This window comes from Nyctibius grandis, chromosome 3 (genome assembly GCF_013368605.1).
Source record: "Nyctibius grandis isolate bNycGra1 chromosome 3, bNycGra1.pri, whole genome shotgun sequence".
NCBI lineage: Eukaryota > Metazoa > Chordata > Aves > Nyctibiiformes > Nyctibiidae > Nyctibius > Nyctibius grandis.
The window spans coordinates 54,722,948-54,736,739 of NC_090660.1; the positions used below are offsets into that span (position 1 = coordinate 54,722,948).

The 13,792-nt window shown below is 39.3% G+C and overlaps 1 protein-coding gene across 1 annotated transcript in view; it reads right to left on the reverse strand.

Annotated features, from left to right (window-relative positions):
• Positions 1–13,792, reverse strand: part of ANKRD12 (ankyrin repeat domain 12) — a 71,007-nt gene that overhangs the window by 18,629 nt on the left and 38,586 nt on the right. Inside the window, 4 exon segments of the mRNA XM_068396691.1 lie at positions 3,597–3,741; positions 5,289–5,431; positions 9,620–9,820; positions 10,816–10,962. Of these exon segments, the coding sequence (XP_068252792.1) occupies positions 3,597–3,741; positions 5,289–5,431; positions 9,620–9,820; positions 10,816–10,962 (636 nt within the window).

Sequence of the window (13,792 nt, forward strand, 5' to 3'; positions counted from 1 at the left end):
CCCACGCTTTACAGCTGTCACTCAGGTATGTAAAAATATTATATAGCATTTACATCCCAATCTAATAAAAGCAATGCACTTTAAATTTTGTAAACCTCATCTATTGTGCATAATTCCTGCATGACCTGACTCTTTCTCAAGGACATCTTGCTACGATGACTCATTCCTGTAGGAATTCATCAACTCTTACGCTCTTTAACAACTAACCTATGTTCCTCCACATGGTACTATTTAGTCGTGTTTCAATGGCAGATGAGCTTTTATTCTTAAAAGACAGAGCTGCTCGTGTAAAGAAATTCCCTCATGAATCTTTATGTACCTGATACAGACAGCCTAAAGTAGACTATGCTGTAACTCACTGCAACTGGTCTCTACTATACAAGTGCATAGCATGGAGCAAGTATGTTGTACTGGATGTCTTGTACTTGCAAGTCCAAAATGTAAACCTCTCAACTGTTCCTAAAATTAAATTTTAGGCAACACATGGAGTGTTATCACTGCCTGAACATATGAAAATCTAGAACTCAAAAATCTTTAAAAAGTATTTCTGGATGTATTGTTCCCTCCAAATAAGGTTCCAAGTCAAGTCTCTTCAGCTGAATCTATCAGTTTGCTTTTTAAAAAGAACCGAGTATTGTCATATTCGGTACCACGGACTTGAGATTTGACATACTGAATAAAAAGTAACAGAAGAGTTTGAAATAATAGCATAAGGAAAGTGATGAAGCAGTTTCAAGGCACTAAAAATTTGAATGAGGAAAAAAAAAAGTACGTTCTGCTGCAAGATTCCCCCTCATTTACAGTAGGGTCCTCTGTGGACCAACTGCCAGTACACAGTGGTTAAGACACATACTTCGCCAGCATGTTTCTCAGCTACTTTGCATTCAACAACACAATATCAATAATATAGATACCAGAAGTCCCTATTATCTTCTGTATCATCTGCAGCACACAGAACATATTACTAGTTCTGTGCTACCAGCTTTTGATATATTCCCCCCCTCGCTCATATGTACACACCATCATCTTCCTGCCTTAACTCTAACCACCCCTTGTATCTTGTCTGTGCCTTCCCTTCACCCTTTTCCTACAAAGTAGTTGCTGCTTCTCTTTTCCATGTCCCTATTTGCTTTGCTCTGAACAGTCTTTCCCCATTCCAAACACATCAGAGAGCTTACTCCTTAATGACCAAAGGTAAAGCAATGGAAGTACAGAAGACAGATCATCTATTCTCTAATCCTGATTCCTTGAGAAACTGCAGAGAACATTCTGCTCCTCTTGGAAACCAACCTATGGAAACTAAGCAATACCCTGCACAGACAGACAACTGTTGGGGAATCAATTACTAAATAGTAACAAGTTTGTATTATGCATATGTAAAAATATATTTCTTAACATTAATGATTTGGCTAAGCTTGAGAAGATTCTGTGGAGCAATGCCTCACCTGTCCCTTAAACAGAATGACTATGCACTGTATTTCAGGTGATTCTTCTAATGCCCAAAAAGTTAACACTACATCAGAACATTTATTAGCTCTACGTAGGGCGATAAGACTTTTTTTTTTTGATTGAAGTATAGTGAAACCTTGAATAGAATACATTTCAAGGAGTTTGGTTTTGGGGTGTTTTTGTTAGTTTGTTTAGTTGGTTTGGTTTTGTTTGTTTGGTTTTTTGTTTTGTTTTGGTTTTTTAATTGCCAGGGAAAAAGAAACTGACTTTAACAATCATGCGACACAATGCTCTCCCTCATGTAATTTTCACAGAATCACAGAATGGTTGAGGTTGGAAGGAACCTCTGGAGGTCATCTTGTCCAACCAACCTGCTCAGGCAGGACCACCCAGAGCCAGTTGCCCAGGATCATGTCCAGATGGCTTCCAAATACCTCCAAGGATGGAGACTCCACAGCCTCCCTGGACAACCTGTGCCAGTGCTCGGTCACCCTCACAGTGAAAAAAATGTTTGCTGCTGTTCAGAGGGAACCTCCTGTGCTTCAGGTTGTGTCCACTGCCTCTGGTCCTGTAACTGGGCACTGCTGAAAAGAGCCTGCCTCTGTCCTCTTTGCGCACAACCTTCGGGTATTTGTACACATTAATAAGATCCCCTTTGAGCCTTCTCTTCTCCAGGCTGAGCAGTCCCAGCTTTCTCAGCCTTTCCTCATATGTGAGATGCTCCAGTCCCTTCATAATATTCCTGGCCCTCCATTGGACTCTCTCCAGCATGTCCATATCTCTCATAATGGGGAGCCCAGAACTGGACCCAGCACTCCACCTGTGGCCTCACTGGTGCTAAGTAATGAAGGATCACCTCCCTCAACCTGCTAGCAACACTCCTCCTAACGCAGCCCAGGGCACCACTGGCCTTCTTTGCAGCAAGTGCACACTGCTGGTTCATGGTCAACCTGGTGTCCACCAGGACCTTCAGGGCCTTTTCTGCAAAGCTGCTCTCCAGCTGGTCAGACCCCAGCCTGTACTGGAGCCTAGGGTTGTTTCTCCCCAGGTGCAGGACTTCACATTTGCCCTTGTTGAACTACATGATGTTCCTGTCAACCCACTTCTCTCCAACATGTCAAGGTCCCTCTAGATGTCAGCACAACCTTCTGGTGCATCAGCCACTCCTCCTAGTTCTGTGTCATCAGCAAACTTCCCGATGGTACACATTACCCCAATCATTAATGAAGATAGTAAACATGACTGGACCCAGTACTGACCCCTGAGGTACACCACTAGTTACTGGCCTCCAACTAAGCTTTGTGCCACTGATCACCACCCTCTGGGCCTGGCCATTCAGCCAGTTTTCGATCCACCTCATTTCTTTTACTCAAAATAATTTGAATTCCTGAAGATTCTGTGAAAGCAGAATGAAAAGTTCCTGCCTGGCACTCAAGTGAGTTACTCATGGTCAAGAATCTTTTGCTTCCAAGGAGACAACAGTTCTTTCTGTGCCCCAAGAGGCGGTATCTGCTCCTTAATCAGCAGAAATACAGCAGGGGCCAAGAATTACTGCCTCCACGTAAGAAAGCTACTGTCTGGTCACCTTCACAAACCAGTGATTCCCCCACTGGCAAGGACTTTTCTTTACTGAGTAAGTGTAGCTAAGTTATACTCATGTGAGACACCAGCTCCTGATTCATCTACTAAGGATGTGAAATAAGTGACTTTGGGGATATTTTCCCCCAAGAAGACCTCTCAGAAATCATTTTGTATCATAATAAATATGGTATTTTTCTCTGCATCCTTCTCTGGTAAAACCACTATTCCAAGGTAGGGTTAATTCACAGAATCACAGAATCAACCAGGTTGGAAGAGACCTCAGGGATCATCGAGTCCAACCGCTGCCCCTACACCACCCTGTCAACTAGACAGTGGGAAGGGCTTATTAATGAGAGAGAAGAAAAATAAGTCAGAATAAACATTTCAGATAATTCAATGGAAAGATTTGAAAACTACCTCTCAAACTAAAAGTGGAAAACCACCTTAGCAATAGCAATTACTACCTGCAGCAACTCTTCATAGCTATCAATATGCAAAAGATTAAAACCACCTAACTTCAGGTGAATTGATGCACTTGAAGCATGCAATTAAATGGCTACTTTTACCTGAGCAACTGTCATCATCAGAGATGGGCACCTCCCTTTTCAATAGCATTTCCAGCTCCTCAGTTTCAGCAACATCAACAGGTCTCTCCCCATGCTTATTGGCTTGAAATGGATTTCCACCATGTCGAAGCAACAGCTTCACAATCTGTAGCGTTAAATAAATGAACTTTTAGGTTTTCCACAACATGTTACTTGATCAGCATAAAAATCTTCCATTGCACATGAAACGTGGATAACGTGATACGCAATCCTGAACTCCTACCTATGAAACTGAGACTGCAAAGCAAGACTTCAGCAACTAGAATGCCAAGTCCAGGTATACATAATCTGCTCATTAAAAGAGGTAACAGGGAAGACTGAAGAAAGTTGTCCTCTGTTAAACAGACATAGCATCATCACAAAGAAAAGCAACAGTGGCCTTTTGTTCTTGCTGTTCTAGCATTTCCTCACACAATGCATCTGGTTCCTCACCTATCAAGCTTCTCCACTCCTCTGCACTTGATTCACCTCCTTGCTCCAAATTTTATAGCACTTAACTATAAGGAACAGGAAAAGTTTTTCAAGTAGCAGTACTGTTGGTTTCTACAGCATTTCAGAAAAGCCCTGACAGAGATCCAAGAGTCTTACTGAAGGAACAAACTACCCCCATCCCCAACTGAATACAATACAACAAAATCATCAATTTCTCTAGCATCAAGGGCAACAAATTGTTAATGTTACAATGATACCAAGGCCGCTGCGTTTTCAGCACAGTATCCAGTATAAGGGGTTTTTTTTTTGCCCTACATGCTAAGAATGGGGAAATTCAGCAGACAGTGATACATTAACATGAAACTTCAGAGTTTTTCCAATACATAATGTCAGTTAGATGCTCACAGATACTTATACTGAGACCAGACAAGCAAGAAGTTCTGTTCTCCAAAACTACTAGAATTTTATGCAAGTTCAGTCTAAAGATCCACTTTTGTGTAGATACCCGAAAGAAACAGTTACTAAACAGTTAATAAAAATTTCAAAATCAGATTATCATAACTCATTTATCTAGCCTTTCCAGAAGATCCTTTCAAACTGAACACCTTGTTCAGAAGGCATACTTGATTCAAGGATATTTTCTGTTTTTTGCTTTATACAGGAGATCACACAGACAGTAATGAAAAAGAAGAGATATAAAGGGGAATGGAGTAATTTCTGCATCTAGTTTGCAGAAAACAAGAACAAATTCAGACATTAATGTAAAATACCTACAGTGTTCCATTTATCTTCTCCGCTATCAGTGCTCTGTTTCAAAGTCCATAAACAAATATATAAAAATAAATGTAGGATATATACCTTTAAATATCTATTCATATACAAACCCACAGTATACTGTTTGGAGACATTTTTCTTTTGAGAATTCCTTACAGTAGAAGTCTCTCAAAAAGAAGTCACTAAAATGTTTATTTATTAAAAAAGTAAAACTGAAACTCCTTAAATCATTAAGAAAACATACTAGTAGAAAATATCTGGCATTAGAAGTAGGGTGAAAAGCAAGATGAAACAAAGAAAACCAAAACAACTTTAAGATGCCCCCAAAACAGCAGAAGCAGAATTATAAAACCATATGACAGCAATCAGGACAGTTAGGATTTGTTCTAAAGATTGAGCATTTCAAACCACTTATTTATTCCCCTCTCACTCCCCCAGTGCACTCACATTTCTATGCCCACTACTAGCAGAATCATGAAGTGGCGTATCATCATCCAAGCCCTGTGTGTTCACGTCGGCTCCCGCTGCTATCAGGACTTTAGCAACATCGTAGTAACCAACATTACAAGCTTCATGTAGTGGTGTCCAGCCTACAGTGAAGAGTGGTAAGTGTAAGTTTGAAAGGTCAAAGATTTAAGTTTGTTTTTTTCTCCTGTGCTACAGATCTCTATTGCCTTGAAACATTTCAAAATACTTTCACACACAGTAGTTGGCAAGAAGGTAATGCCATCCATCTGATGAACAACACATGCTTTATCAACTTTAAACCTCATGCCAAATTCCAAATTTTACTGTGATGAAATTGAATACAGAAATCACTAATCACATAGTAAAAGACAAAATCTGGCACAAAATTCCCAGGCTAAACACGTTAGAAATTCTTCAACTAGCGAGCATTTGAACAGTGCTACGTGTATATATAAATAACATTATTCTATATGGAAACAGTTTGAAAACCACACTACTGAAAAGAATAAGTATGGCAAATTATCATAACCAGTGCTCCTTTAGAGCCACTGAACATGTACCAGGAATCACTAGTAACATTCAGCAGCTATTAGTCTAGATAGCAAGCTATTAATAAATATTGGCAGAGAACTTATTCCTGGTATTTTTTAGAATATTAGTATTTTTTAGCAATTTTGATTTCCACATTGATAATCTGAAATTCAGTGTTCATTTTTTGTAGCAGAGCCTCAACTGAAGATGACAAATCAACCCACACACGTTATATTCCTTACTTTAATTTCCTCTCCCCAACTTGATGCCTTCTACTTCACAGCAGCCCTAAACTTCTAGCCTGCTGTTGATGCTTTCCCAAAGCCCTGTTCTGGGAAGTCATTCAACGTTTGTTTCCAACATAACCAGTGCAACCAACATAACCAGTGCAAGTGTGTAGGAGTTTATTCACTTGAACTCTGCATCTAATCAGCAACGGTCTTGTACATCCATGAAGAGGAGGTATAAGAAACCCCTAATTTATCTAATCCCTCAGTACGGTAATTTCTCACCTTCATCTCTCACTCAACTTCTCACCTGCCACTCATTTAAATTTAAAAAAAAGCTAAAAAAAGAAAAAATAAAATAAAAAAAAAGCTTCCACCTTATTCTACAGCAAAACACTTCTTCCTGATCTTCATATACTGAATTTCCTCTCCAATCATCACTTGGGTCACTCACTTCCAACATTGCCTGACTACCACCTCCTTCTTTCCATTTTCTTGTCATTTGCCCTTTACCCACTCACCCACAACGATGACGCTCTGCTGCTCTCAGCCCTCTGATCCCTGTCTTCTTTCCCCTTGTTAATGCTCTCCATAATTCATTCCACTCCATGTTTTACCGCTTTGCCTTTCTATCCTATCACAATGTCTGGCTTGCTCTCAACATCTGTTTCCTTTACTCTTGTTCTCACATGGTAGTATCATTCTGGCAGATATCCCATGAGCATGGTTACTTCTGCCATTACTAATTCATTTTCTGCTCCTTTAGTTCTGCCAAATACTTAGCTAACAAACTCTTAATTCTCTAAACTTCACTGCATCCTAAATTCTTATTTTTCTCCACTCATGACTGACTGCTCAAATCTTCCCCCTCTTCTTGACCTCCTCCTCCACACAGGACTTTGAAGCTCAGCCACCTCTGCTTCTTACTTTGGATTACCAATGGGAAAGTATCTCACTTGATTCCAAACACCTCCAGAGTTCTGAATGTAGTCTCTAATGACTTGCTCCAAATTGATTCTCAGAACCAGCTCTCAGCCATTCTCCTCATCCTTTTACCTGCCTTTAAAATTAGTTGAATATCTGTACTAGGTCAGGCTGGGATGAAGCTATGAAGTTAACTTCCTCCATAGCAGCCCATACAGTGCTGTGCATTGCATTTGGGGCTAAAACAGTGCTCATAACAGACCAGTCTTTTGGCTACTGCTGACAGTGCTTGTCAGTGTCAAGGCTTTCTCTCTCCCTCTCCCTGGGCAAGAGGTTGGGAGGGGACAGCCAGGACAGTTGATCCAAACTGAGCAACAGTATATTGTATACCGTATGATGTCATGGTCAGCAATAGAAGCTCAGGGAAAGGAGAAGGAAGGAGGGAGGTTCCTAGTTATGGTGCTTGTCTTCCCAAGCAACCGTTACACCTGCTGTGAAGCCCTGCTTCTCAGGAAGTGGCTAGACATTTGCCTGCTGATGGGAAGTAGTGAATTAATTCCTCCTTTCCCTTTTCTAGCACATGCAGCTTTTGATTCTCTTATTAAACGGTCTTTAACTCAACTCATGAGGGCTTTTTTCTATCTTATTTTCTCCCCCGCACTGCTGAGAAGAGGAAGTAAGAGGAGCTGGGTGCACATCTGGCAGCCAGCCAAGGTTAACGCACCACATCTCTTCTTGAAGTGTTTCTATTCTCCCTGTGATTTCTATGGGTCTGTCTTCCCCTGAACCTCCCCCTCCTTCTCTAAAATTGCTCTTGTCAACAAGTTCTTCTCATCTCCCCTCGCAACTTCTCTGAAGATCTCACAGGGTTCTACTTCTGCTTCCTTTCTTTTCTTCCTCTACATGCCAGCTCCTGGGCAGCCTCACCTTCAAACACAAATCCAGCTACCCTCTGTAAACCAAGAAATTACTGATTGGTTTCTTACCTAAAATCAAGATTTTAATCCATCTCATTAATATCTTCTCTTGATGTCAAGTTTGAGCTGACAACTAATTGTACCATATAGTTCTTAATTTCTCCCACTGGGGCCTGCTACCTCAGCTCATCTCCCCCATTCGCATTGAGAATATAATTCTCACTATAACCATTCAGATCCATAAACCGAGCATCTTTAGCAAGCTTTGCTGTAGGTCTAGTTAAAATTCTCATTCAGACCTTCATTATATTTTTGCTTCCATTATGCAATGCCTCTAAAAACTTGAAACTGCTAGTGCTGCCACTTAATTATACTACTGAGCGTTCTCAATATTATGTTTATTCCCCTGGGATGCCAGCAGCTCCCCACACATTTTGTCACCTTTTCTTCAGCATTACCCTTCACATTGGAAGCAGTCTTTTTGAACAAAGCCAAAAGCAATACAGCCCTTTCTTATATTTACTTCCTCACTCTCCCATGATCCACTTCTACTGCAGATGTAGCCAGTGTTTAGAGTCAATGTTGAGAGGTAGAGTATTAGGAGCAGTTTATTATGCTGTTTATATAACGTGCACTTGATACTTCTATTATTTTTTAGAGTTGATCTTGCATTTAAGAGAGAAACATCTAATGAATCCTATCTTTTTATAGACATCTCTTAGACCCCAACCCCACAACAACCTCTGCACCTCACCCAACCCTTTATCCTCTGATTTAGCCTTCCTTTCACTCTGTTCTGTCCCTCTCATTACCCCAGCCTCCTCTTCTATGCTCTAAATCTCTACTCAATACTCCAGCTCCTAAGTATTATGCCCTTTTACACCGGTTGAGGAAAAAACAGCAAGTACTTTGGCTTATCTCAGTATGCAAATACATTTAATTTGGTGCCTAGCTATTCAACAACTGGCAACTACTCAACTCAAATTGCAGGTTCTATCTTCTGTGAAAGCATTATTTGGGGATCTCATATTTACTCTGCTGGAGATTTTCTATAAAAACATGTAGGAACTTAACTACTGTGAGAGTATCAAAAGCAAAATAGGCAAAAGTTTGCCAGGGGGTTCAAAAAAATTATTTAGGAGGTCTTACAGTCAAACAGACTGTAAAGAAAGCTACCAAAATAAGGATACTAAAAATATGGTACAAGATACAACTTACCTTGAAGTTCATCAGTCAGTGCTAAAATCACAGCAAATACTGACATATCAAAACTATAATTAATCTAGCAGGACTAGATGACAAGTGCCAGGTATACCACATCTCCTTTGGTGCATATTATCTGTCCCAGTAAGACAATGTACATTACAGTGCTACCACCTTCACTGTTACTAAACTTTGCATCTCCTCACATAGCCTACAATCCCATTATCAATTACTGACTTTGCCTGGTATAATTCACGTATTTTTGTAAATACCTAGTATGCAAAGGCCCTGGCCACAACTGAAGCCTCCAGGTATTAATATACTATATACTACAGTGTCCCATTACTACCACTGCCATCAGAAATAAAAAATGTGATTTGAGCATTTCTAATAAATTTTAAGTTATATTTTTTCATTTGCATATAGCATGAACTGAAATTAAACCTCTGATAACAACTTCAGCATTGATTTTGAATTTGTACAGTTAAGACAATATGTATCAACTCACCTGCGAAATCTTTTACATTCACATTTGCACCTAAACTGATCAGCTCCTTAACCTGTTTAACATCCCCTCGAATTGCTGCCATATGTAGAGGAGTTTCCCCTCGTTCATTTCTCTTGTTAACTTTGTCTTTTTGTCTTGAAGAAGAGCTTGGAGTTTTCTTTTGTGTTGGTGCTGTTTGTAAGGGATGATTTAAGGTGGAATCTACAAAGTAAATTTTTAAATGGTCACTGTAAGTTATTTAACACTATTTTTACTTCACCTCATTTTAACACTTGCATTCAAAGATGACAATAATCAGTGAATAATTATACTTAAAAAAAGGATGTATTTGACACTTCACATGTATCAACATAATGCCTATCTGCAATGTGCAAAAAGGTGTTTTGCAAAATCTCACTATTTTTAAAGTAGGTTTCAAGGACAGGTGAAGTCTATCCAAACTACAAGGTTCACGTACTCTGGTATAAATTCAGCTGAAACGAGACAAAGCATGACCATGCAGATTAGTAGCTACCCTGCTTCCCCTTCCTCCAGGACAATATATTTTTATGTAGTGGGACACCAGTTTAAGGAATTACTGTCTGTGTATTGTATTCCGTGCACATCCTCAGCTGTGCCGACACAAATGTTTTTGGGCGGACTGGATAGTTTCTTAAGGAAACGCAGCCATCCACTTTTAAAACCCAATTCTGTAACTTGTAGAACATATACATACATAAAGATTTTTTTAAATAAAACTGGACCAAGGACATTTTGAAGCTCTGAATTAAAAACAAGGTGTCTCTCCTCTCCCATTAAATCCTGAGGAAATGATCCAGTTTCCTTCTAAATTAAAACCTGCTCCAAATTGAGACAATGAGACACTAGTGAAACTTCATTAAAAACCAGATGACATTTCAGTTTTTAAATAACGCATATGGAACAGTGTTTGAAAGGCAAAAATAATCAAAGGAAGAAAAGAGATTTTCAGGATTTACAGCTATCATAATGCAAAGCTTTGCACATAAATACAGAAGGTCAAGAATTTTTCATCAAATTACTCGTTAATGCAAAATAGTTTTAACAGAATTATGAATAATTACACAAAATTTCAATAAAAATCAAGGACTGTTCAAAAACATCAAGATTCAGAATATTCTGATTGGGACAGAATTAAACAGGCAGGAGGAAGAAAAACGTTAATTTTGTAAGATCACCTGGACTGTTGTCTCTTGCTGTCATCTGCATGAGAAGTGCCATCTGTTTGCGCTCTGACAGAGGATAACCAAAAAGAATACTAACTGGTGTTGATTTCTTATTTCCAGCCTCCTTCTTCATTTTCTTTTTCTCTGGACCTTCCTTCTCTGGAAATATTAACATTTAAAAACTCAAAATGCTGTTCTATTAGAACATTTTTCTAGAAATAAAAACATCCTTTTAAGGTATGTGAACTGGTGATTGGTGGCAGGTGATGAAAAACAGAAACTGCATCTCTAATTTACTGCATTTGCATTAGTTTTGGTTACCTGTTCTAATCGTATCAGAATAATAAGCTACTGAGTTAAAGCACTTAAAGCTGTAAGGAGGATTACTAAAAAAAGTCTAAAAGATGAAAAACCTGTTTCACAGCAGGAAGACTGTATATGTCACAACTTTAATTTTCAGAGAATCAAGTCAGGAGCTTAAAAAAATTCTGTTAAGATCGGCTAGTCAACTTTCAGCCTTGAATACAGATCCGAGACTGTGCTCTATTCTACTTCTCTTAAGACACCATGTTAAAAATTAGGAAAAGACTTTTTAATACTGGTATTTGTCAGGTAATTGGATAAAAGATTGTTTCTCTCAAACTCATCCTATTACTGCACCTTAGAGCAATTTCTTCTCCAAAATTCATATCCTTCAAAAACATACAGCTATTTTATATACATAACTTCTTCCTTTTATTAATATTTACAGTTGTTTAATATTTCATGTCCAAGTTTTAAACCAGGACCTAAAAAATCACACATCTGAATAAAGAGATCATTCCTAAAGCTATTCAGTAGCTACAAACTCTCACAGATCTTCATATTGGTTAAATGTGTTCTGAAATCAGACAACTTTTTAATACCTAACAAATTTCAAAACTAGCATTTTATTTGTCTAATTTGGAAACTTTGGTCTATGTCTTCCATCATTCTCAAAAGTTCTTCCTTCATTTTTCTGTATAGAGGTCTTGTAAACCAAACACACGCATTTAGGTTAAAATATGATAGAAAAGAACTCATTTGTAATTAAGTGACTTTGACTAAATCACTTTTAACTAGAGCAGTATTTGATGATTTTAACATCAAACAAGTACAAACTCTCAATGCATCAAATTTCTTTTGGTACAACTATTTTCCGCAGATCCCCCTACCTGGTCATTATTGTTTAACTGTATTTTCTAGCGACATATTAGTTTGCATTTATGTGTAGTGAAGACCATTCATTTTCTGAAATTATCTCATCTTTCCAGGCAATTGCTCTTTTTCTGCCTTAAGTTCTTATCAAATTCAACATTTTGTATCTTGTAAGTAGCTTATATTACTTACATGTTACATCTATAATGTCTACTTTTTTTCTTCAGAGCCCCTGAGATTACTACTTGAATATTGTCCTGGTTTGGCCTAAACCAGGCCGATTTTCCTTTCAGTGATTTTTACTTTCCGCTAAGTCTCTTCTAAGTAACTGCACTTTCTGAAACTAACTGCATATTTTGCAGACAGTGTCTGCTTCCAGGACTGATAACGCTCGAAGTTTGTAGTTATTGCTGAGGCACCGGTAGGGATGTTGTGCAGAAAGGCTCTTGCTGTACTTAGGCTTAGAGAAACCAAGGTCACTGCTAAATTCCTCACTGCTTACGAGTGAAGAGCCGAAGGGGGGTCGCAGCTGCAGGGGGGAGCGGACAGGGCAGGTGACCCAAAATTGACCAACGAGGGTATTCCATCCCATACACGTCATTCTCAGTATAAAGCGGGGGGATCACGAGGGTCTCGCTCTCTTTCTGCTATGGCCGGTGTCCAAGGAGGACTCCGTCTGTTTTCCTGCTGCCCCCGATCCCAATCTGTGCATCCCTGAATCCAGCTCTCGACCATCGCTAGGCCCAGCCTGGGCCTTCCCGGATCCTGCCCTGCAGTGCCGGTGGTGACGTGGCTGACTTCAGGGGAGCTCAGTCTTGGTTTTCTATATATATTTGTATATATTTGATTATTTCTATTATTATTATTATACTCTTTTCCATTATTATGGTTTATTAAAACTGTTTTAACTTTCCAACCCGTAAGTCTCTCTCCCTTTTCCCTTTCCCTTTCCCTTTTGGGGGAGGGCGGGGGGATAACAGAGAGCATCTGCCACAGGTTTAATAGCCGGCCCAGCTTTAAACCGTGACAAATATAAACGCACTGGATGTAAAAGATGGTTCAAGGAACCTTAGTCACAAATTAGGTGATTTGGAATTAAAATTTTTGAAAGAGTTAAAAAAAAAAAATTTCTTACCACCACTGTCACGAAGGAATGGTCTGAAGACTATTCTAACAGACTCATCCAACAGAAACATCATCTCCAAACTCTGAGCAAATAATTCCCTTGGTTTCCTCGCCTAAAAGCCCAGGTTCAGTATTAGCTTTTCCACAGATCTTGCTCACTCTATCGCATCTTCTCCTTTTGGAAGCCTCCCTACCGACCACCTTCCCAACAGGCCTTTAACAGCCAGACAGGACTCTGCATCCTAGAGTCATGGGTAATCCCAGTTCACCCTTCAGGCTGGACTAGTGACCACAAAGACAGGGACAGAATTCAGTAAGGATGTCTATTGCCTGCTTTTTCTCCTCTGTGGCTGGCTGATGCACTAACTCCCATAGAGCAAGCAAGAACATGAAACGAAGATGAGATCTAAAAATTACAATGGGGAATATGTAATAAATGAAAAAGGGGCAGGGGGGAAAGATGCTGGACTGATTAACCAGAGCTGGCCATACTAAAATGCTAGAATTTGGCTGGAAATTGGTTGAGGCTTGGTTGGGCGCTGTTACTATTAGTTAAATAAGCCTGGTTGCCACACTGATCTTTTTAGCTCTGTGTGTAGTAAGTTATTTCATCTTATTCTTACTGTGACCAATTACCATATGATGAGACACTGTACATCCAGTTTTAGTTAATCTTAGTATTTTGGGC